This window comes from Somniosus microcephalus, chromosome 2, assembly GCF_052327205.1.
Source record: "Somniosus microcephalus isolate GS21.2 chromosome 2, FLI_Smic_1.0, whole genome shotgun sequence".
Lineage (NCBI taxonomy): Eukaryota > Metazoa > Chordata > Chondrichthyes > Squaliformes > Somniosidae > Somniosus > Somniosus microcephalus.
The window spans coordinates 210906451-210932361 of NC_140988.1; the positions used below are offsets into that span (position 1 = coordinate 210906451).

General features: G+C 46.0%; 1 protein-coding gene across 1 annotated transcript in view; it reads right to left on the reverse strand.

The window, feature by feature from the left end:
• LOC147123197 (WD repeat-containing protein 19-like) overlaps positions 1-25911 on the reverse strand; it is a 57646-nt gene that overhangs the window by 14563 nt on the left and 17172 nt on the right. The window contains exons 5-9 of the mRNA XM_085968676.1: positions 25001-25116; positions 22430-22545; positions 16793-16873; positions 15057-15169; positions 11140-11313 (exon numbers count right to left, since the gene is read on the reverse strand). Of these exons, the coding sequence (XP_085824802.1) occupies positions 11140-11313; positions 15057-15169; positions 16793-16873; positions 22430-22545; positions 25001-25116 (600 nt within the window). The remainder of the gene's footprint in view (positions 1-11139; positions 11314-15056; positions 15170-16792; positions 16874-22429; positions 22546-25000; positions 25117-25911) is intronic.

Sequence of the window (25911 nt, forward strand, 5' to 3'; positions counted from 1 at the left end):
GCCTGGTTCCTGTCGACGGTGCTTCAGCAAATCGGGCTGGTGGCAGGTAGTACACTGATCCTTCCTGGGCTGTGGCTTTCGCGAACTCGAGCGGGTGGCTTGCAACGAAGCCGGGCTGCGTATAGACCCGAGAAGAGGGAGGCAAGAGTCCCACAGGGTTGTTCCACGACGGGAAAATAATAAAAAAAGAAATATTAAACGCGCAAGAAGCTGCAGGTTGCAACGGGAACCGCGGAAAGCAGCGCTAGCAACAGCGGGGAAGGCGGCAAAGCGCGGGAGGCGCCATCTTAATCAGCGGGGAAGAAGGCTAAGCACGGGAGGTGCCATTTTAGATTTTCAAGATGCCGAAGACTGGCTGTATCACTGCCTTTGATAATACAATAGAGGACTGGACCACGTATGTGGAAAGAGTCGAGGTATATTGCGAGGCAAACGAAATAGCCGAGGAGAAAAAGGCATCGATAACGCTAAACTTAACGGGCGCTAGAACGTACGGCCTATTGCGGGACCTGATTACTCCAGCCAAACCGAAGGCGAAGAGTTTTAACGAAATTGTTGCTGTCCTACAGGAACACCTAAACCCTGCACCGCTGTTGATAGCGGAAAGATTTAAATTCCACAGGAGAACTCGGCATAAAGATGAGAGGAATGCTGAGTACCTTACGGAACTACGCAAGCTATCAAAGCACTGCCAGTTCGGAGCAGGACTGGCAGATACCCTACGGGACAAATTTGTCTGTGGACTCCTGAGTGAAGGAACACAGAAGAAGTTACTGTCAGAGAAAGAGCTGACGCTAGATAAGGCTTTCAGCGTGGCAGTATTGTACGAAGCAGCAGCCAGGGGAGCTGCGGAAATTCAACAAAAGCCACAGGAATACGGCACCCACGAAATGACACGGGGATTTGCAAAATGTTATCGCTGCGGCAGAACTAACCATGACCAGAAGGACTGCTGGTCCAATGTAAGATTCGCAATTTTCAGCAAAAATCACGCAAGAAAACTGGATAAAATAAGACTGTTTATTGACCAAAGTAAGCTTGCACAGAAAAACCTTTGATAAAAGGGCATACAAAATGGCCGCCAGGCCCCATGATCAGTTTATGAACCATTTTATTTCTGTTACTGCAAGCCAGACAGGCTTGTGGATTGAAGACAGTGAGCCCGCGAAAGCCAGTATCTGGGAACCGAAACTCAGAGGAACAGCATACATATTCAATGGATTACAAGTACAGGATGGGGCCCATCAAGATATGGGCGGACAATGCAAAATCACTCATACCCATTTATTGTACAAAGGAAAAACCGTTTAGCAGCCATCAAGGAAAATCTCCGGACCGATCAATATGCGAACCGAGCCGCGGTGACAATGCAAAAGACATTAAAAGACATTATCGGCCAGGAAGGCCAGTTTAAGTTATCACCGGCTCCGTTACAAGACAAAGCGCCCCTGCAGAGATTTCTGCCCGCCAAAATTAATACAAAGACAGGACTATGATTTGGCGGGAGATAAGACTGTTCCAAAAGAGTATAACTATGGATTGAAAGTCCATATACGTGACTTCAACTTCTTCGGACGGTGGCAGGATCGGCGCCTCTTCCACTTCGGCAGATGCAGAATCGATGAAAACGTTTTCGTCTTTTTAAAGACGGACGGTTTCGGTAAAAAGACAACGTGGTCGGTGTTCAGCCAAACAAGGCTCGGCCACGACGAGAAGACGACGAGGGTGGCCCGGGTACTGGGGTCGGGAGATCATCGACGACCCAGGCCGACGGAGAAGAAACCCTCTGGAGAACCGACCAGGCCGGAGACAAAAAGACAGTCCGGGCCTGACACTTCCGTGTCTCAACATCCCATTGGGTTGTTGTTCTACTCCACGAACAAAAATCCACGACAGGCTTAGTGGATCTCAACCTTGACGAGCGCTCATCGAGGCTGTGTCTACCCCATCGCCTCGAGAGAGAGAGAGAGAGAGAGAGAGAGAGAATATCGACTGCGCCAGAAGTTTCCAAATCCACGTGACGACGGAAAGCGGTGCCAAAAGGGCTGCGAACCCCCCTTTCTCGCGATTTCGAGAGTGGTGAGCATGATCCCAGGTTCCCCAGGTCGAAACTTAGTTTAGGTATAGGGGAGGGAGTTAAGGGAAATCGTAATGTGTTTCCCCTTTTTCGATGTGCCGTGTGTTCCCCATTTCCATAGAGTCAAGTTCATAAATTTGTGCATGATTGTAGTTACTTTAATCTGTGCCTATGACATGTATTTTGTAATGCTTCAAACTGTTTTAAAATAAAAGCATCCATTTCGTGCTATTCAGCCTGGTCTATTGAGTCCTTTTCTCTGCACTACTGTTCTCTGCATCTAAGTCCAAGGTCTAGAACCGTAGGGGGAGTGGGTCGAACCACTCGAGGGTAATTCTTGCACGAAGCCTGGCAGGAGGCCAGAACGGGCAAGAGAGCAGGAAAAAAAAACCTACACCAAGGACAAAATATGCAGGCAATGCGGAAAGATGGGACACATTGCACGAGTTTGCAGATCTGGGAAGAAGACCAGCGACAACAAAAAGGCTACGAAGGAACCGTACAAGAAAGTACAAAAGATGAGCGATAGTGAATCCGGAAACAGGAGACTAAGCTGTCTCAAACTTCACAATGTAATCGCAAAAGAGGATCACCGAACCATTTGGGTCACCCTCACGATAGCAGGGTCCCAAGTTAAAATGGAATTGGATACAGGATCAGCGCTAACCGTCATGAATCGACGAGACTACAAGCGGCTATTCTCACACATACCCTTGAGAGAGACATCCATCGTCTTGACAACGTATACGGGGCAAAAAGTATACCCCAGAGGAAAAATAAGGGTGCCTGTCGAATACAACGGCAAGAAAATACGGAAATTGTATCTCTACATACTGCAAAATGGTGGACCACCGTTATTGGGACGTGAATGGATCAGGAAGATAAGCTTAGATTGGCACTCCATTCATGCAATGACGGTGGATGGTAAAAAAGATGAAGACATCACCCCTGGACGATTGTCAACAATCTTAGCTAACGCCAAAGAGGTATTTCAACAAGAACTGGGCACGCTTAAAGGCGTAACTGCCTCGATAAAAATAGAAGAGAATGCAATTCCCAAGTTTTTCAAAGCAAGACCGGTACCATATGCAATTCGCCCAGCCATCGAGGCAGAGCTGGAGAATCTGGAGAAGGCAGGCGTGTTGTCTAAGGTCGACTGGAGCGAGTGGGCGACACCCATCGTTCCTGTCATGAAGAAAACGTTAAGCAATAAGTCTGAGGAGCCAAGGAAGGTTCGCATCTGTGGGGATTTCAAGGTGACGGTGAACCCAGTCCTTCTCACAGTACAATATCCTCTTCCAAGGATAGAAGACATCTTCGCCTCACTGTCTGGAGGGAAGCGTTTTACAAAAATTGACCTAGCACAAGCATATTTGCAGATGGAGGTTGAAGAATCCTCTAGGAAGTATCTCACGATAAACACTCACAAAGGTCTTTACCAGTATCATCGATTGGTATTCGGAGTAGCATCGGCTCCGGCGATATGGCAAAGAGCAATGGAACAAGTCCTGCAAGGGATTCCGGGGACTCAGTGTTACTTGGACGACATCCTTGTAACAGGTGAAGATGACAGTGAACACCTCAACAACCTAGAACAGGTGCTCACTAGACTACGGGAACATGGGCTACGAGCCAACCGCCCCAAGTGCGAGTTTTTTAAGAAACAGATATCGTATTGTGGCCACGTGATTGATGAAGAGGGGTTACATAAGTCCCCTGACAAAATTGAAGCGGTTGTTAAGGCCCCAGCGCCTGAAAATGTGTCGCAACTGAGGTCATTCCTCGGATTGGTGAATTACTACCATAAGTTTTTGCCGAATTTGTCGACAATTCTGCATCCATTGAACGCCCTGCTACGAACGGGAGTAGCATGGAAATGGAGCAATGACTGTAAGCGGGCTTTTCAGAAGACTAAGGACTTAATCACTTCAAGAGAAGTATTGGCTCACTACAACCCAGCACTGCCGACCAGACTGGCGTGTGGTGCGTCTCCCTACAGCATTGGGGCGGTACTGTCACATAAATTCCTTGATGGTTTAGAGAGGCCGATAGCTTTTGCGTCACGCTCGTTAACTTCTGCCGAGCGTAACTACGCCCAGGTTGACAGAGAGGCCCTCAGCCTAGTGTGGGGGGTGAAGAAGTTCAATCACTACCTGCACGGTCAAAAATTTACTATACTAACCGATCATCAACCTCGTCTCCATTTTCAACCCTCAGAAGGGCGTACCGATATTGACAGCGCAACGGCTGCAGCGGTGGTCCCTTTTCCTAGGGGCACACCAATATGACATCGAGTACAAAGGAACTAAACAGCATGGGAATGCTGATGGATTGTCACGCCTACCGTTGCCGACGGTGGAAGAGGAAGACCTTGCAGTGGATCCAATGGAGTTATTCCACTCGACCATAGTCGAATGTCTCCGTGATGAATGCAAACATAGAAAAGGAAACACGGAATGACCTGACGCTATCACAGGTCTATGATTTAACGGTGAAGGGATGGCCAGCACATGGCGAACCACTGCTGCCAGCATTCTCGCCGAGAAGAGAACAGCTGTCAGTGTGCAGAGGAACCTTGATGTGTGGATCCAGAGTAGTAATTCCACCTAAGTTGACGGATAGAGTGCTCAATGAGCTTCATGAGGGTCATCTGGGTGGGGTAAAAATGAAGAACTTAGCCAGAGCATTTGTGTGGTGGCCGGGAATCGATAGAGAAATCGAAGAGATGACTAAGAGCTGTGCAGGATGCCAGAAGGTCCAAAACGCCCCACCACAAGCTCCTCTACATCCATGGGAGTGGCCCTCATCTCCATGGCAAAGGGTGCACATTGATTTTGCTGGTCCCTTCATGGACTCGATGTTTTTAATTGTGGTGGATGCACATACAAAGTGGCCAGAGGTAATAAAAATGTCCTCAACCACCACAGAAAAAACGATCACAGTTTTACGAGCCATATTCGCCAGGAATGGGCTGCCTGAACAGATTTGCTCTGACAATGGACCACAGTTTGTGTCTGAAGAGTTCCGGAGGTTCTTAAAGAACAATGGTGTTAAGCATTACACATCTGCCCCATATCATCCAGCCACTAATGGATTGGCCGAGAGGTTTGTTCAAACATTCAAGAAGGCTATCAAGGCAATGTGTAATGAAGATATACCCCTACAACACAAGGTGGACAACTTCTTGTTTGCCTAACGGAATGCAACACATGCGGTTACCAACCAAACTCCAGCCATGATGTTCTTCAATCGAAGACTACGATGCCGCTTGGATTTGGTTAAGCCAAACGTCCGAAGAGATGTGGAGAACAGGCAGTTTCAGAATATGAATGAAAGGCCGACCAGGAGTTTTAAGATAGGTCAACCAGTTTTGGCCCGGGACTACCGCACTGAGAAATGGCAGCCAGGAACGATTTGTACACGGCAAGGACCTCTCATGTATACCGTGGACGTTGGAGAGAGCATTGTAAGACGCCATGCTGACCAGATTCGAGAGTCACTGGAAAACGTCAACTCCACACCACGATCTGATACACCTGGCAATGAAATCGACGTACCAATTGCAGCTACCGCAGAATCGGTGATATTGGAAGCAGATGAACCAAACAATGACATTAATCCTGACTCAACCTTGCCAGAAGAACCTGATACCCCAAAGAGGCGTTATCCAGACAGAATCAGGAAGCCTCCTCAAAGACTGAACTTATAATTGCTTAAACTTAACCAATGTATCTAGCAACCGTAATTGTGATTGTAATTAGTTATCATTTAGTTGTTAAATGAATGTTATGTACTGTTTATCTAAAAGGGGAGGAATTGTTGTGTATGTACCTTTAAGAGAATGACTGGTCTCAGACTGCAGTACCGGCAGTGACCACCCCTGTATAAAAGGCGCTAGTGAGCCTCTGTAGTTTCAGTTTCCCGATTGACTTCAATCAGTAAAGACTTGTTTTGTTCAACTCCTGCTGTCCGTGTCTCAATCATTCACGGACATAATAGTCTCTTCTCTTTTGTTCTCTCCCTGCCTGGCCTCTTAATCCATTTCATTTCCTGTGCTTCTTTAGTCTTGACAAAGGGGTTTTCACCCGAAACGTTGACTCTATTTTTTCTCTCCACGGATGTTGCCTGGCCTGCTGAGTTTTTCCAGCATTTTCTGTTGTTATTTCGGATTTTCAGCATCTGCAGTATTTTGCTATCGTACACTTAATGGCATAGTTTTAAAGAGTGTGCAGGGACAGAGGGACCTGGGAGTTAATGTGCATAGGTCCCTGAAGGTGGCGGAACATATTGAGAGTGCGGTTAGCAAAGCATGTGGGATCTTGGGTTTCATAAATAGAGGTATTGAGTACAAAAGTAGAGAAGTTATGCTGAACCTTTATAAAGCGCTGGTTAGGCCACAACTGGAGTATTGCATCCAGTTCTGGTCACCACACTTTAGGAAGGATGTGAAGGCCCTTGAGAGGGTGCAGAGGAGATTTACCAGAATGGTTCTGGGGATAGGGGATCTTAGCTACAAGGACAGGTTGGAGAAGCTGGATTTGTTTTCATTAGAGCAAAGGAGGTTGAGGGGTGATTTGATAGATGTGTACAAGATTATGACGGGTATGGATAAGCTAGACGGGGAAAGGCTGTTCCCACTAGTTGATGGTACAAGGACTAGGGGACACAGATTTAAGGTTTTGGGCAAGAGATACAGGGGCGATTGTGAGGAAAAACTTTTTAACTCAGCGAGTGGTGAGGACCTGGAATTTGCTGCTGACAGAAGTGGTGGAAGCGGAGACACTCTGTTTTCATGGGGAGACTGGATAGGTACTTGAGGGAAATAAACTTGCAGGGCTATGGGGATAGAGCGGGGGAATGGGACTGACTGGATTGCTCTACAAAGAGCTAAAATGGACTCGATGGGCCGAATGGCCTCCTTCTGTGCTGTATGACTATGACTCTAGAACGGTTCCCGCGGATTGGAACGTAGCAAATGTAACCCCACTATTTAAGAAAGGAGAGAGAGAGAGAGAAAACGGGGAACGATAGACCAGTTAGCCTGACATCAGTAGTAGGAATAATGCTAGAATCTATTATTAAGGACGTGGTAACAGGACACTTCGAAAAATAATTTTAAAAATTGGGCAGAGTCAACACCGATTTATGAAAGGGAAATCATGTTTGACGAATCTGTGAAGAGATTTTTGAGGTTGTAACTAGCAGAATAGATAAGGGGGAACCAGTGGATGTGGTGTATTTGGATTTTCAGAAGGCATCCGATAAGGTGCCGCACAAGAGGTTATTAAACAAAATTAGGGTTCATGGGATTGGGGGTAATATACTAGCATGGATTGAGGATTGGTTAATGAACAGAAAATAGAGTAGGAATAAATGGGTCATTTTTGGGTTGGCAGGCTGCAACACGTGTGGTACCGCAAGTTTCAGTGCTTGGGCCTCAGCTATTTACAATCTACATCAATGATTTGAACGAGGGGACCAAATGGAATATATCCAAGTTTGCTGATGATACAAAGCTAGGTGGGAATGTAAGTTGTGAGGAGGATGCATAGAGGCTTCAAGGGGATATAGACAGGCTAAGTGATTGGGCAAGAACATGGCAAATGGAATATAATGTGGAGAAATGTGAAGTTATCCACTTTGGTAGGAAAAATAGAAAAGCAGAGCATTTTTTTTTTTAAATGGCAAGAGGTTGGGAAATGTTGGTGTTCAGAGTAACCTGGGAGTCCTTGTACACGAATCACTAGGGTTGCGAAGGGGTGGAAAGTTTCTGGTAAATTTCCGGAAATTTTCCACGGGAAGTTTTGCTTGTGAATTTTGCCCAAAAAAGCACATGCTAGCATAATATTGTGGGTTTTTTTTGTATTTCTTTCATTTTTTTTCCCCCACAGGTCCTCTCTCAAAATTACTAACAGAGATGGAATCTTAATTATTAAGGAATTTCTTAATCAATATATGTTTAACTTCTTATTTGGCTTGTTTTAATAATTACAAGTTTTGTGTGTGACTGTGAACAAATGTGTCCTGATTGGGTGGATGAGCGATTAGCTCCCTCTATTGGTGATGTAGCGTCGTGTGTGCACATGTTTCCATCACATGGAGCATCAGGAAAAATTTACTCACCCTGTTGCAATCGTGCTGATCGACTGCAGTTCGACACAGACGAATGCCCTTTATTTCTCTGCATAGAACAATGCCATGTTTACCGTCAGATGTGTGGAAGCATTTTACCTCAGGCATTAAAGATGGAAAGACTGTGTACATGTGCAAACACTGTACAAAGCCATATGTAAAGAATGCCACAAAGATGCAGCAGCATTTATCCAAATGCAACAACTTCACTCAAAGCTCACAGCGGTCAGCCCAGAGTTCCTCTGCTTCCATTCAAGATGATGATGGTTCACATTCAGCATCAGGCTCCTTATCAGCAGCAACTCCTGGCCCACTTGGAAGGTTCTTTGATACAATGGATAACCATAGCCAGAAGAATGCAGATGAGTGCCTTGCTCGAGCTGTATATGCGACAGGCTCACCCCTCATGCTCACAGCCAATGTGTGCTCGAAGAGATTTTTCAATGTTATTCACCCTGCATACTGTCCTCCCACCAGACATGCTTTGTCTACTTATTTGCTGGTGTCTCTGAGTATAACAGAGTCCAAGGAAAGCTCAAAGAAACGATAGAGAAGGAAGACTGTGTTGCAGTTATCTCAAATGGGTGGTCAAATGTACGAGGGGAGGGCATCATAAACTACATCGTCTCCACTCCTCTCCCAGTGTTCAAGAGCACAGACACGAAGGACAACAGACACACAGGCACATACATTGCTGATGAGCTGAAAGCAGTCATCAACGATCTTGGATCACAAAAGGTCTTTGCAGTAGTTACTGACAACGCTGCGAATATGAAGGCTGCTTGGGCTCAAGTGGAGGAGACCTATCCTCACATTACGTCTATTGGGTGCGCAGCTCATGGGCTCAACCTGCTCCTCAAGGACATCATGGATTTGAGAACCATGGAAAGACTGTACAAGAGAGCCAAGCAAGTTGTTAAGTATGTCAGGGGAAAACAGGTAGTTGCAGCAACCTACAACTCCAAGCAAACGACAAGAACAAGAACACCACACTGAAGCTGCCTAGCAACACTAGATGGGGTGGCGTTGTCATAATGTACAACAGCCTTCTGGAGGGTAAGGAGTCGCTGCAAGAAATGGCAATATCCCAGTCTGGGGATATGGAAACCACCATCAAGAAAATACTGCTGGATGATGTGTTTTGGGAGAGTGGTTAGCAGCCTTAAACTACTCTCACCAGTAGCATCTGCAATTGCTCAGATTGAAGGAGATGACGCTGTCTTGTCAGATGTTCTCAGGCTTTTTGCTGATTTAAAAGAACAAATCAGCATTGCCCTACCCACATCTCTGCTGCCCAAAGCGAGGAGAAGGCAATTGTTCAATTCATACAGACGCGTCAAGAATTTTGTGTCAAGCCGATTCATGTTGCAGCATACATGCTGGACCCAAAGCATGTTGGGAGACCAATACTTTCTGGAGAACAGATCAACAGCGCTTAGTGTGACTTCTACCCTCTCACGCCACCTCAATCTGGACGTGGGCAAAGTTCTGGGAAGTCTGGCAAAGTTCTCTACTAAGCAAGGTCTTTGGAATGGGGACGGGATATGGGAATCATGCAAGCATATCAGTGCACATACCTGGTGGAAGGGACTTTGTGCATCTGAGGCCCTGTCACCCATTGCATCGGTGATACTCCAAATCCCACCTTCATCAATGGCCTCTGAACGAAACTGGTCACTTTTTGGGAATACGCATACAAAAGGTGCGCAACAGGCTGACTAACAAGAGAGTGGAGAAACTGGTGGCTATCCGGGCGAACCTACAACTTATTGAGCCAGATACAGAAGTGTCCACCACACAGCTAGACAGTGACACAGAGGAGGAAATGGACACGTCAGAGCCAGAGTCAGAGAATCAGGAGGAGCAATGATGAGTAGAAGACTCAGAAGACACGAGTAGAAGACTCAAAAGGGACAAATTACAGGCTAAATAAGCTGACGCTCTTTTTATTTTATTTTAGATGGGTCTTTTTTGTGGGGATTCAATAAAGTTCAAAATTATAACGTAAATAAAGTTTTGAAAACCTGTTTTTATTTGCATGGAACAGTATGTCTATTTTGATGTCAAAGATAATATAAGGGTCAGAAACAAAAACCATCAGTGTGCAAAAAAACTCAAAATTACCATAAATTCCGAAAACTCCTGAAAATTCCCATGGAAAGTTTCCTCTTTTAAAAATTCCCGGAATTTTGCACCCTACGAATCACTGAAAGTTAACATGCAGCAATTAGGGAAGCAAATGGTATGTTGTCTTTTATAACAAAAGGATTTGAGTATAAGAGTAAAGACGTCTTACTGCAGTTATATAGGGCCCTGGTGAGACCACACCTGGAGTATTGTGTACAGTTTTGGTCTCCTTACCTAAGGAAGGATATATTTGCCATAGAGGGAGTGCAACGAAGGTTCACCAGACTGATTCCTGGGATGGGGGTTTTGTCCTATGAGGAGAGATTGAGTAGACTAGGCCTATATTCTCTAGAGTTTAAAAGAATGAGAGATGATCTCATTGAAACATACAAAATTCTTACAGGGCTTGACAGGGTAGATGCAGGGAGGATGTTTCCCCTGGCTGGGGAGTCTAGAACCAGGGGTCACAGTCTCAGAATAAGGGGTTGGCTATTTAGGACTGAGATGAGGAGAAATTTCTTCACTCAGAGGGTGGTGAATACTTGGAAGTCTCTACCCCAGAGGACTGTGGAGGCTCAGTCAAGTATATTCAAGGCAGAGATCGATAGGTTTTGGATGTTAAGGGAATCAAGGAATATAGGGTAGGTACAGGAAAGTGGAGTTGAGGTAGAAGATCAGCCATGATCTTATTGAATGGCGGAGCAGGCTCGAGGGGCCGAATGGCCTACGCCTGCTCCTATTTCTTATGTTCTTATGTTATATAAAGGTTGAAACAGTAAGAAGAGAGCTACAATGTAACATACCAATTGTCTCCACAGGAAGCAGCTTTGTTCAGGGACTGTGAGATGGCGATACTTGTCAGACTGTCTTTATGGTTGTGGGCTTGGAACAGTTCCTGGCCAATCTCACGGATATGTGTAGAAATTACTACAAAGTAACCTTGAGAAAAGCCAATCATGATGTACCCATCCCCATACCTGAAACAGAACAAAAGACAGCTGCAGTATTACAAAAAGAAAAACATATTTAGTATTAGTCATGCTACAAGGCAAAAATGCAAACAATAAGCATTATTTGAAAACATACCAACATTATTTGTACACCACAAGCATTTTACATTTCCAAGGTGCTATCTAAATGCCTATCATATTGTAGTAAGAAATGTTAGTAAGATTTGTTCTACATATCAAAATTGGACTTTATGGTAACTGAAATATTAACAGTAAGATACAAGATCAAGGTCAGTGGTAAAAGATAAAATGCAGGCAGTACTTAATGAATTTCTATGTTTTCAGCCTTGTCCCTCCATTTTGACGCACACGCAACTGAGCAAGTTTGAGAGAAAACAGGCAGAAAAAAACTTTGCAATTTTATGATTTATTTAGAAATATAGATATTGTGTGTTTATTGCTAGCATGAGTGTAAAATATCCAGATTACCTCAATAACCAGACTAACAAAGAAAGTAAGAAAGAACTTGAATTTATTTAGCAACTTTCATATCCGCAAGAAGGTTGGCAGAACTCCCTGGTCTTCAAATAGTGCCATCAAATCTGTGACAATGCACCACACTCTGATTATGCATAGTCTCTTTCCCTTTCTAACTATTCAAACGTGCTCTAATTTCTATACATCACACTATTACGTGTATTCTATAGGCCACCAACTAGTGGGAAAGATATAGAGCAAATTTGCAGGGAAATTACAGAGAGGTGCAAGAACTATAGAGTAATGATAATGGAGGACTTCAATTATCCTAATATAGACTGGGGGGATAATAGTGTAAAGGGCAGAGAGGGGGAAGAATTTCTGAAGTGTGATCAGGAGAACTTTCAGTACGTTTCTGGCCCAACGAGGAAGGAGGCATTGCTGGATCTGGTTCTGGGGCATGAGGTGGGTCAAGTGGAGCAAGTGTCAGTAGGGGAACACTTAGGGAACAGCGGTCATAGTATCATAAGGTTTAGATTAGCTATGGAAAAGGACAGGGAGCAATCTAGAGTAAAAATACTTAATTGGAGGAAGGCAAATTTAAATGGGTTGAGAACAGATCTGGCCTGGGTAAACTGGAATCAAAGATTGACAGGCAAAACTGTAATCGAACATTGGGCTGCCTTTAAAGAGATGGCTTGGGTACAGTCGAGGTACATTCCCACGAGGGGTGAAAGGTAGGGCAACTAAAGCCAGAGTTCCCTGGATGACAAAAGAGATAGAGAGTAAGATGAAGCAGAAAAAGGGGGCGTATGAGCAATGTCAGATTGAGAATACAAGTGAGAATCAGGCTGAATATAGAAAGTTCAGAGGGGAAGTGAAAAAGGAAATAAGAGGGGAAAAGAGAGAGTATGAGAATAGATTGGCAGCTAACATAAAAGGGAGTTCAACAGTCTTCTATAGGCCTATAAATAATAAACGGGTCGTAAGAGGAGGGCTGGGGCTGATTAGGGATCAAAAAGGAGACCTACACATGGAGGCAGAGGGCATGGCTGAGGTACTAAATGAATATTTTGCATCTGTCTTCACCAAGAAAGAAGATGCTGCCAAAGTCATAGTGAAAGAGGTAGTGGAGATACTGGATGAGATAAAAATTGATAAAGAGGAGGTACTAGAAAGGCTGGCTGTACTTAATGTTGATAAGTCACCAGGACCGGATGGAATGCATCCTAAAATGCTGAGGGAAGTTACGGAGGCAATTGCGGCGGTACTGGCCATAATCTTCTAATCCTCCTTAGATATGGGGGTGGTGCCAGAGGACTGGAGAATTGCCAATGTTACACCCTTGTTCAAAAAAGGGTGCAAGGATAAACCCAGCAACTACAGGCCAGTCCGTTTAACTCGGTAGTAGGGAAGCTTTTAGAAACAATAATCAGGGACAAAGTTAACAGTCACTTGGATAAATGTGGATTAATTAAGGAAAGCCAGCACGTATTTGTTAAAGGCAAATTGTGTTTAACTAACTTGATCAAGTTTTTTGATGAGGGCAATGCAGTTGATGTGGTGTACATGGACTTCCAAAAGGTGTTTGATAAAGTGCCACATAATAGGCTTGCCAGCAAAGTTGAAGCCCATGGAATAAAAGGGACAGTGGCAGCATGGATACGAAATTGACTAAGTGACAGGAAACAGAGTGTAGTGGTGAACGGTTGTTTTTCAGACTGGAGTAACGTATACAGTGGTGTTCCCCAGGGGGCGATACTTGGCCCACTGCTTTTCTTGATAGTCATGACTTGGACTTGGCTGTACAGGGCACAATTTCAAAATTTGCAGATGACACAAAACGTGGAAGTGTAGTGAACAGTGAGAAGGATAGTGATAGACTTCAAGAAAGCTGGTGAAATGGGCGGACATGTGGCAGATGAAATTTAACGCAGCAAAGTGCAAAGTGATACATTTTGGTAGGAAGAATAAGAGGCAATATAAACTAAAGGGTACAATTCTAAAGGGCGTGCATGGGGTATATGTGCACAAGTCGTTGAAGGTGGCAGGGCAGGTTGAGAAAGCGGTTAAAAAAGCATACGGGATCCTGGGCTTCATAAATAGGGATGTGAAGGCCTTAGGGAAGGTGCAGAAAAGATTTACAAGAATGATTCCAGGGATAAGGGACTTCAGTTACATGGATAAACTAGAGAAGCTGGGATTGTCCTCCTTCGCGCAGAGAAGGTTGAGAGGAGATTTGATAGAGGTGTAAGGGGACAAAAAAGACTTAGAATTAAAGTTAGAAGAAACTATAACTTCTTAGAATTAAAATTAGTGGAAACTAGAAGGCTGATAAGTTTGTCTCCTATCCTTATTATAGGAATGTATGACCTAGATAAGACAGGAACTGTAGGCTAACGAGCTGGTCTTTTGTCCTTCCTTAAGATAAGGCAGGACATACAGATGGGATGAGGTAAGCACTCCTGTCCAGAGAAGGAACAGATAATTTAGCCCGTGAATGCTGTAAAGATGGGTTTCTGTGAACCATTCAGCAACCTCCTGATAAGGGGCAATGAATGGACACAGCCCTTCACCTATTCTGTAGACCAATCAATAATCGTAGAAGGGGTGTGCGCGAGGGGTGCATGCCTCAAGTTAGGGTATATGCCTCAAGTTAGGGTATAATTACTGTACGTATTTGATTCTCGGTGGAAGAATCCTTTCTCTGGGATGAGACTGAGATTTTCTCCCTGCATATGCTTGAATAAAGATCATGAAACTTATCCAATGTGTCCGTCTGGTGAATTTGTGGTTGCTATAGGGCAAGCGTCGACCCCTTATCTCAGGGGGTCCGCTCGAGAGGAGGGAAGACTTCTCTTTTACCCCAACAGAGGTGTTCAAAATCATGAGGAGTCTAGACAGAGCAGATAGAGAGAAACTGTTCCCATTGGCAGAAGGGTCGAGAACCAGAGGACACAGATTTAAGGTGACTGGCAAAAGAACCAAAGGCGACATGAGGAAAAACTTTTTTACGCAGCGAGTGGTTAGGATCTGGAATGCACTGCCTGAAAGGGTGGTGGAGGCAGACTCAATTGTGACTTTCAAAAGGGAATTGGATAAGTACCTGAATGAAAAAAAATTGCAGGGCTACGGGGGAAGGGCAGGGGGAGTGGGGCTAGCTGAAGTGCTCTTGCAGAGAGCCGGCACAGGCTTGATGGGCCGAATGGCCTTTTCCTGTGCTGTAACCATTTTTTGATTCTATGATTCTCTATTTAAATATAATCTTATCATGTAGCTTAATATAAACTCACCATCTGTAAGATATGATGCTGCCATAGCGTTGCTGGAATGCCAACTCAATAGGGTTATCAGGATCACTCAAATTAAATAGAAAGAGTGTTTTCTTGCCCACAACAACACTCACCTAGTAATAAAGGCCAGAAAAATGACAAGTTATAAGCCACATAACCTTTACATAGGTACTGAAGTATGTTTCATGAAAAGTTAAAATATATTGCTTAAAGTAATTTTTAGAACAAGTATACCAAAATTATTGAACAAATTATTTTTAAAACTTGTTTTGTTATCTAAGCCACACAGTTCAGGAAAGGCATAGGTCTGGGCCTCACTCTGTGCTGAATTAGCTGATCTCAGCCAGGGTAGCAGTAGGGGTGCTACAAATGCTCTCAGCACTCCTGAGTTAGAGAGGTGGGGAGAAAAATTCGCTGAGGTTTCTGGTCCTGACTGCGACTCAGTGACTCCTGCTGGAAGCATGCATGTGATGTCTATTAGCTGTGGTGATTTTAAGCAGCTTGTCAACATTCTCAGTTAAGGGTCAGGCAGGAAAAATTATTACTTGGGCAAGCATCATCTGAAGAGCCCAGCCAGGAGTTAACAATCTTCAGAAGAAAAGGATGGAAAACTGGCGAGCAAAATAGGGGAAAAATAGTTTTGATTATTAGCAAATCAGAGCATTTACAATCCTGATCAAGTTACTCATTTAAATAGAAGGCATTTGCAAGTCTTATAAAGAACTTTGACCCAGGGTGGAGCTAGGCCAGGGCTTTGGAGAACTGGCAACATACAGAATACCTGTGCTTGTAGTCTATCCTTTTACATCTTCTCCACATTTTAAATGCATTTTTACTCTCAGAAAAATGGGTAGGTTGCTTTAAGGTGAAAACAAGCTTTGAGACAAGATAATCTTGTTGCTTTCATGATTACCGGGGAGGGGAACATCAGTAATTTGATAGAATTTAAATCACCTGGTCTGGGGAGTATGGTTTTTGCCATTGCATGTTGTGCAATAAATAGAGTAAATAACATTGAGACCCATGTACATAAGCTGAGCTCCAAAGCTCTAAGTTTTATAAGAACCATAACCCTTTAAAGATCATGGGTCCCGAAATTCCTGGGCTAGGAGGGCAGAGTGAGAGGTGGGACAACTCAGATGACGTCCCCTACCAGAAATTCCACCAGTTCCACTTTTCCCGTGGCCAGGGGCAAGTCCGCTTGCATGAAGAAGCCTTCGGTGGAAGTGGCACCCACCAAATCATTTTCCTAACAGCAATTGATCCTAGAGCAATTGATTGCCGCTAGGAAAGATTTAAGTTTAAAATCACTAGTCTCTTCCAAATATTTTTCTGTCTTCGGGGCCAATGGCCCACCCCTAGATGGACTGTCAAGGTGCCACTCTGATTTTCTTGGCGTTCCACGGGACAGATGCCCAGAAAGTGCTGCAAATGGCACAAGCACCCACCCTCTTTATACTAATGACCCCATTCCCAGCATTTGGGATGGCATCAATGCCAGACTGCACTGGAGGCCAGAATTCCCACCTTATCACATTTAGTGGTGGAAGAAGGCTTGGGGAATTTCAGCCCCTCTAAGTGAAACAAGTCTGGGCAATCTCAGTGCACCTGCCTAAACGCACAACTCCACAACAAAGAACTGCCTTGTTGGCAGTTTTCTGGGTAGTCAATCTGTTTAAAAAATACTTCCAATATACTTTAGGAATGTAAAACATCAGATTTTACTGGGAACTCACTGTGCTTTCTCCCACTGATGCCCGTTCATCTGTCTTCATCACTGAGAACTGAATGTCACTTGGCTCTGCTCTCACTGTGGTCTGTTGAAACAGAAATGATGAGGCTTAGGACAATGGAGTAAGTCTGGACCAACATTAAACAATCAAAATCTGGATTTAATCTGAAGAAATCCATAGCGGGACATTGGCCTAGAAATTCAGTTGGTTGCGCCAGCCGTTAGCGCCTTAGGAGGAGTAGATGTCGGGCGCTAGGCGGCTAGCGCCCGGGCGCAGCGCGATCTGCGCCTCGCCCCAACTTCACTAGAGATTTAGCGGCGGCGCATAGTCTTTGCGCGCGCTCAGCTGCGCGCGCAGATCATGACGTCATTTCCTCGTGCAACGCCCTTTGTGCGCCCCGAACCGGAACTTCAGTGGCAACGCCCCATTGTGCGCCTGGCGCCCCTAGCGACTGTTAGAGTGGAACGGTGCTCAGCCGATGCGGGGCGCGGGGGGCGCAAATTAAAGGGCACTCCTCCTGCACTATAAAAGGCTGCCATTTCGCAGCACTCCTTCTTGAGAAACGGATCTTTGGAGAGAGAACAAGGTAGATAGCTTTCTGCTTTGGCCCAACACTCGGACAGGTACTTCTGGCTTCAGGCCACATATTTCCACTAGTCTTTGCCTTCATTGACATCTCATTGTTTGCCAGCATATTATGGGGGCTGCAATGGGTGTCAACGCTGGCTTTCTCAGTTACATCCAAAGGGCTCACAGACGCCGTGAGAGAGTGGCAGCCCTGGCTAGACGGGGAGGGGGCAACAGGCGTCGGCAAAGGAGGCCTTACCCACCCAGGGTATACCGCCAGCAGTTCTCCTATCTCAACATGTCTGAGGAAGTGTGTTCGGAGGCTGCGATTCAGAAGGGACGTGGTCACAGAGATCTGCCAACTGCTTGGCGGTGATCTGCAGCCACAGCTGAGGAGCAGGACGTCTCTGTCGGTGGCAGTGAAGGTGACGGTGGCTCTCAACTTCTATGCCACCGGCTCCTTCCAATCCGCTGCTGGGGACATTGCCAACATCTCCCAGTTCGCCGTGCATTGCTGCATCCGCCAGGTCACCAATGCCCTTTTCAAAAGGAGACGTCAGTTCATCTCCTTCTCCATGGCCCTTGCCAAGCAGCAACAGCGTGCAATGGGCTTTGCAGCATTCGCGGGCTTCCCCATGGTGCAGGGCGCCATTGACTGCACGCATGTGGCTTTGCGGGCACCTCTGGAGAATGCCGAGGATTACCGCAACCGGAAGGGCTACCATTCGCTGAACGTCCAGCTGGTGTGTGACCACAGGCAGCTCATCCTAGCTGTCAATGCCCGCTTTCCAGGCAGCAGCCACGATGCCTTCATCCTGCGACAGACTTCTGTGGCAGACATGTTCCAGGCACAGCCTCACCCACGAGGATGGCTTATCGGGGACAAAGGCTATCCTTTGTGTACCTGGCTGATGACCCCGCTCCATGCGCCCAGCACCCCTGCTGAAGAGGGATACGACGAGAGCCATCAAGCGACCAGGAACATCATCGAACAAACAATCAGCGTCCTGAAGCAACGGTTCCGCTGTCTGGATCGTTCCGGTGGAGCCCTACAATATTCGCCGGAGCGAGTCTCCCATTTCGTGGTCGTTTGCTGCATGCTGCACAACCTGGCTATCTGCAGGACTCAGCCACTGCCACCAGAGATTGGAGGACCACCTCAGGAGGAGGAGGAGGAGGACCAGCACAGGAGGGAGGCACAAAGTGCAAGGGCCGCCCGTCGCCGGCTTATTGAACGTCGGTTCTAGGCCCCCTCTCAGGGAATGGCTTGTGCCAATGTCAGCAGATGAATGTAGCCGCTCCACAAGCCCTCAGCCGAGCAGGGCAACCAGGACTTGACAAAAAAACCATGCACACTGCAATTTAACCACAATAATTTATTGAAAACCTCTGCCCTTCCCACATTACATGCTCATGTGGAGAAGGCCCCTCCAAAAACACAAAACTACCAGTCTCGGCCTTACAAAAAGAAAGAAAGACACCAGTCTCGGCCTTACAAAAACACAACAGGCATTTGAGCATACCTTCTACTTTTTGCCCTGCAAGGGCGATGCCTTTCGCATCCTTGCCTGGCCCCTGCCCGCCCTGCAGCTCCTCCTCAATGGGAGCCCAGTGGCTGCAGCAAGGCTGGGGGAAGGCTGCTGAGGGGCAGATGGCGTGACGGCAGATGCCCTTGGGGGTCGGCCTGCACCAGCTCTGGCCTTGGAGTGGCCGGCTGCTGACTGCTCCAACTCTGGCTGGGCGGCAGCAGTCTGTCCAGCGGCTCGTGGCAGCTGCAATGGCGGAGTGGCAGTGTCGGCTGCAGGAATGGTGCTAACCTGGCAGATCGCAGGTGCTCGCTGGTCGCCTGATACAGTGGCACTCGCACGGGCCAGCACTGCAGCATGCGCAGCAAACAGCTGAAGGACAGACTGCTGGGCTGCTGCTGCGCGGCGGGTGCCCTGGCGATGCCTGGCTGATCCAGCGAGGGTGGCAGCAGTTAGTGCCCGTGTGGCCCTGGTCTGTGTCCGCATGACACCAGCCAGTGAATGGACGGCACGACTGAGCACTTGGCTAGAAGCCGACTGTGCTGCCGCGAAGTCCTGCAGACTCCTGGCCTGTGCTGCACTGAATTGTTGCAGACTCCTGGCCTGTGCTGCTCCGAATTGCTGCACACTCCTTGACAGAGACTCTATGGAGTCAGGCATCCTTGCCACTGCAGCCATGAGCTCAGTGTGCCTGCGCTCAGCCTGGACGGCCATTTCCTCTAGGAGGCGCACCTCCTCTGCGCTGACCGTCGCAGGACTGGAGGCCGCGCTCACCCTCTGGGGAGAAGTCCGCCGAGCTTCCCCACCCCTCCCGCGTTGCTGCAGGCCGCTGGGCCCCGGAGCTTCACTCTCCTCCGACCCTTCCCCCCGGCTCCCCTCCAGGGAAGACGTGTCCCCTACATCGCCATGGGCTGGCGCAGCTGAGGGTGGCACTGATGGGCCGGCTTCCTCTTCCTCCTCGTCTTCCGAAGGGCTGACAGTGGCAGCTTGAGGGCCCGCCTCCTCACCTGGCGATTCACCATCTGAAAGCAGGAAGGCACAAGAGTAGCTTTAGAGTGAGGACAGGGCGGCAGCGAGGGAGGCATGAGTGCTGCCATTCACCGCATTGGTCGGACAGTGGCAAAGGATGGTGATCTCATGCGCAAGTGGAACGAGAGAGGTCCAAAAGGTGACGCCCTTACCATTGGTGCCCAGAACAGGGTCAGCATCTCCACTGGCAACGGGGCCAATCAGCCGGCCTGCCATAATGCGCTCCACACGCTGGTCGAGGTCGGAGAGCTCTTTGAGGTCAGGACGGCCTCCCCCGGTCTCAGTTCGGTTGCGCCGGTTGTGCGCCACCTTGGCCTGCAAGAGAAAGGACGGCCTCTAAGTACAGTGTGTAGCCCTGATCTTGTCTGCACTGCCTCCCATGGTCGAATAGCTTGTACAGTGTGTAGCCCTGATCTTGTCTGCACTGCCTCCCATGGTCGAAGAGCTTGTACAGTGTGTAAAGTGCTGAATGTGCAAGTGATTTTCATGCCAGTCCCATAGCTGCTGGATGAGGGCTGGCCATTAGGGCTTTCAGGTCCCTTTGCCCATAAAGTGAGGTGCACATGCAAGGATGAGGAGGACACTGGAAAGGGTACTCACCCTGACAACCCGAGTGAGGTCGTTGAACTTCTTCCGGCATTGCACAGGAGTCCTGGCAACCACGCTGTTGGAAGACACCCTGTTTGAGACCTCACTCCAGGCTTTCCGGTAGGTGCTGGGCAGCGGCCTCTTGCCACCTTCTGGAAACAGAACATGGCGCCTGCGCTCCACTCCGCCAACCAGCAGCCTCAGGTCACCGTCGCTGAAGCGCTGCGCTCTCTCCCTGGCCTTCTCCATAGCCCTGGGCGTTGTGCAGGTGAAGCTGAAGTGGTCAGGCCTAGGTTGAGGGCTGCAGTGTGCAGGGCGTGGCAGGCAAACAAATCCACCCTCCCCCTTTAAGAGCTGACCGGCACCAGAGTGTCTGCCGTCAATCAAGAACTCGCCGCACCGGCGCTGCGCCCAGCCTCGGGGCTATCGCTCAGCACCGCCGGCTTAGCGCCTAAAGATAGTCGTACATCGCCTGTTTTAGCACAGCAGCAACCTCTTGGGGCGATGCGACTGAATATCGGCGAAGGGGGCGCGACTTTGCGCCGGGCGCAAACTTTAGCGGCCGCCCGACTTTAGCGCCCCAAAAGTGGCTATACTGAATTTCTAGACCATTAAGTTCATATTCAAGTGTGTTCACTTATATTAAGTAGGCAGGGTAAGGGCTGAGCTTAAGACTATACACAGCATTCGATGAACTATGGTGGTCCTCATGTCAGATTATGATCGCCAAGATAGAAGGTTCCATTACCTTGTTAATTTTACTATTAAGTTCCAAACGGCTAAAAAGACCAAGTAGCTTGGGTAGTGGCTCACACACTCCATTCCCCAAACTATATTACACAGAGCAAAACATCCCCTTTTCACAACAGGCTATTATTGAAATGTATAGAAAAACATATCAACTTACAGCATAGGAGGCCGCCATTTGGCCCATCATACCTGCACCAACTCTTTTAAAGAGCTATCCAATTTCCAATTAGTCCCACTCCCCTGCTCTTTCCCCATAGCCCTGCAATTTTTTCCTTTTCAAGTATACATCCAATTCCTTTTTGTAAGTTACTAATACATCTGCTTCCACCACTCCTTCTGGTACTGCATTACTGATCATAACAACTCGTTACATTAAAAAAATTCTCACCTACCCCCTGGTTCTGCTTCCAATTATCTTAAATCTGTGTCCCCTGCTTATCGAGCCTCCTGCCAGTGGAAAGTTTTTTCCTATCTACTCTCTCAAAACCCTTCATAATTTTGAACACCTCTATTAAATCTCCCCTTAACCTTCTCTGCTCTAAGGAGAACAATTTCAGCTTCTCTAGTCTCTCCACTTAACTGAAGGCCCTCATCCCTGGTACCATTCTAGCAAATCCGTACCCTCTCAAAGACCTTGACAAACAGTTGAATATATACATCAGGAATGATGTAAGGAATTAGATAGTGACCACTAAAATGAATAAAAGGTAATAATTTAAAAACTAAAAATCAAGCCACAGGTGGCAGATGCTCACCTGAGGATTGGGAAAATTGTTGTGGCATAGATAAAGGAATGCTTTGTCACTTTGTAAATGGGCATCACTACTTTTAAAATAATCTGGTACTGTACATGTTAAACAATAGATTGACCTAAACTGGATTTTCATCAAATTAATCCAAACATGTCAAATTTGGATCACTTCAAGTTCAGAACTTGTTTGAATATTCTAATCACATTGCACGAGTAATTCATACCATGTACATCCCTCGAATTAATTACTACATTGCAACTCCCTTATAAATCCTACCAGTTAGATTTTATACAAAACATTCTGTGGACCTTTAGGCCTAGATTTTCTCATTAGGGTTATTTTAATGCCAGCATTAACCCATTTCAAATAAATCACTAGCATTAAAATGACACCAATTGTCAAATCCAGACTGCAGTGTTGTCTCTCACCTGTCTAATGGTATCTCCCTCCTGGTTGCTGACAGTTATTGTCTTATCTTCACTACCCAGTGCGAGCAGGTTCTGGGAACTCCAGCAACCACAAGTGATCCGTTTGGTGTGCTTTCCTGAGATATTGGTATGAAAGAAGAAATAACGATTAATCTCTTTTAGAATGAAAGAAAGACAAATGACTGAGTGGGATTGCACACTATCATTTCACCTTTGAGGCGTTGATTCTAAAACACCCCAGACTAATAAAATAATGTCTGAATGTAAAGGTTCCATGTCAAATGAATTTTGGCAGTTTCATCCCAGTTTCTAATGAGCACCTGCCCATAAGCATGAAAAGCTGGCACTAAACTGGCTACTTCAATAGAGACACCAAAAGAATGGGTCAAATAGGAAATGGAAATTTAACACTGATGGAGTAGGTTATGTTCTTCTGGGATTGGGGCTAAGGTGCAGTATACATGGTTAGGGTAGAGTAGAGGGAGCTTTGATCTGGAGATGGTTGTGCTATACCTGTTCTGTGAGTGCTCATTTCTGCCACTGGGTTCCTGAGAAGCGAGGAACATAGGAAGCAGACCATTAATGAGGGAACAGCACTGAAACCTGAATTTCCCAAGCTACTGGGCCTGCAAAATTCAAACAGATGCACTCAGTATAGAGAGCACTCATTGCTTCAACTTCCAGTCTCATCCTACCCTTTTTGTGCACAGGTTTGAGCCTTCACTAGGTAGACAGATGCCAGAAACTCCCCACGAATGGCGTGGTAAGCAGCAAAGCTCACCATAAAATGTGCAAGTTCATTGGCACCATGCACTTGAACACAACGTGGATACACATCATACCTATCAATCGGTTGTTCCACAATTAAGAGTGCACAGCTTTAGGACCAATTGTTTGCCTTGCTGTAATTCAATTTTAGTAGACACCAAATCCTGGATAAGTGTAAGCATGGTCTCATCACAAGCCTCAGAGCTGCCTCATCAGCTATATTGTGGAAAGGATCTGTACAGAACTACTTGTGCAGTGACAGCCATCTTCATTTTCTAGACATCCAAGTTCAATGCCACATTCCAGACCTACTAGTCACCAACAGCTTAATCCAGGTCCTTGTGAGAAGGGCTCTGGCAAAGCCACATGCCTGCTTTGAGGCTGACACCTCCTCACGGTGTTGAGCAACAGGTTGGTGTAAACCAGAACTACCCATCCCTGCTTCACTTCATTCCCCCATCCATCCCTCCCCTTCCCACTTTTGCCACAAGTCAACCTCTTGTAAATGGGCAAAAGGAAGCCCTTCTGTTGCCTGGCTAGGTGTACCAAACTATGATGGAGAACTGTTTGGACACACATCTTAGAGCCACAAGCTTCACCTGTATTGGGACTTTGTTATAATTGAAGAAAGGCAAGATCAAAGTGCTCTTTGTCAGTCTCAAAGAATGTTGTCTAAGCTAAAGCAGGGATCTACTACAATCTACCGGTACCAATATGGATCAGTTGGAATCTATTGTAGCTTCAAAATCACCTCTTCAGCCATGCAAAGCCATAAAGCTACATTTGGGGTACCCACCATTATGCTGCCCTAATCTTGAAGTTTTTTTTAAACATCATCATAAAATAAGTTAGTCACATAAAGAAAATGTACACAACAGGTTACGGAAAATAAACTATGAGAAATTGAGCCTTCACAAGTCATTTATCCTTCAGGGTCAGCGCTCCTGTTTATTTTTCAGTCAACAACCCCCATTGTACATCCACTATATATCAGACAGTATTCTATTTAAATGATGAATTGAACATTTTAAAATATTTATACTTAGGGTGCTACAGTGCAAATGTCATGGGACACAAGTTTAATTCCCCGTGCCAAGTTCAGGTTGGTTAGTGTTAGGAAGTGCAAATGGAGGTCAGTCATCTCCCCAACATTGTTACTTCAAAATAATGCACCAATGTACTTCCCTAAATTTATACATTAAAAAAAACAAAGGAAAAACTAAATCCAGCACCAGAATCATCCCTGACCCACCACCACACATCTAACAATTGTTTGACGAAAGGGACTGATGGAGGCTCGGGAAGAAAAAGAGAGAAAAATAGAGTTTAGGTGTAACTTTACAAACTCGCATTCCTGGCATGCAGCTTCACATGTCAAAAGTGCAAATTGGAAACTTTGGCACAAGATTCCATATTTTACCATTCATAACGACTGGAAAATCACAAGGCCTCAGCGGCCTGCTGCAGCAAAAGTCCATCCCCAAACCAGCAGGATCCCCTGGTGAAGGCCAGGGTGCCCATCTCAAAAATTTAAACAACCCTTAATGAGAACATTGGCTGAGGTCAAATGTACATTTCTGTGGCGAGCTGATGCTTCACCCACCAGAGATGTTACCCAATTACACGAAAGAGGAAATTCTAGGTTAAAGGGTGTAAATATAAAAAGTTATTCCAGAATTTTGATATTACACAAGTCGGGGAATATAAAATATTGCATCAGAATAACCGGCTAGTCACTTTTCAAGTTTTAAAAAGACAAAGGATCCATAAAAAATGTACCAAGTTCGGTCACATTTTACTCACCGAGGACTGGAACCTTGCGGGAGGTCTGTAAGTTATAGACGAGCAGATTTCCTTTGGTTGTTCCAACAGCAAGTAATGATCCTGCTTTTGACCACATCAGAAATGACATCTGGTCTCTGCAAAAACACATTATAACTAAGGCTAATAATTACACACTGAAGGTGGGGGTGGGGGAGAACGGGTATTAAAGCACACTCTGCTTCGCATGGGGAGATGCTGCAGAGGTTGCAATGTCTTCCTGCAGAGGAGAGAAAACAAATCAGATGGAGTTATTATCTAGGCAGATCCACCGATCTGCGTAGGTGTTATTTCATCCAAACTATGGCTGTCAAAGGGGACATTGCCAGAATTCCATCTATCACCATAACTAGATGGAAGCAGGTGATCCGGTTTCCTCTCAGAGTCAGAGGCACAACTCCAAGCTGGCTTGATACTGTTGGAAGATTAAAAAAATTATATATAAATTCAGCTGTATTCTGTTTAGAGCTTGAAATACAATTTAAAAATAAACAAAAAAGGGATACAAAAAATGCCACTCAGCTCACCAAACTCCTGTTCAATAGATTAAACCTGAGGCAGCTCCAAATCCATAATTAACTTTTTTAATTCAACTCCATCTATTCTTATGCCTAAATTGACATTGAGCCCCATCAAACAACTTTTGAAACAGCAATTAGTTGATATTCCTTTTCAAAAAGAACATTCTGCATTTGATACACTTAAGCGACAGGCTATTTCAATAAATCAATACCCATGATGTAACAAGTTCCTTTTTATTCATTTTAGTCACAATTTCCTTGAAGCAGAGAGTACAGAAAATAATCAAAATGGCTAATGGAATGCTGGCCTGTATATCTATTGCACTAGAATACAAGGGGGTAGAAGTTATGCTACAGCTGTACAAAACCCTG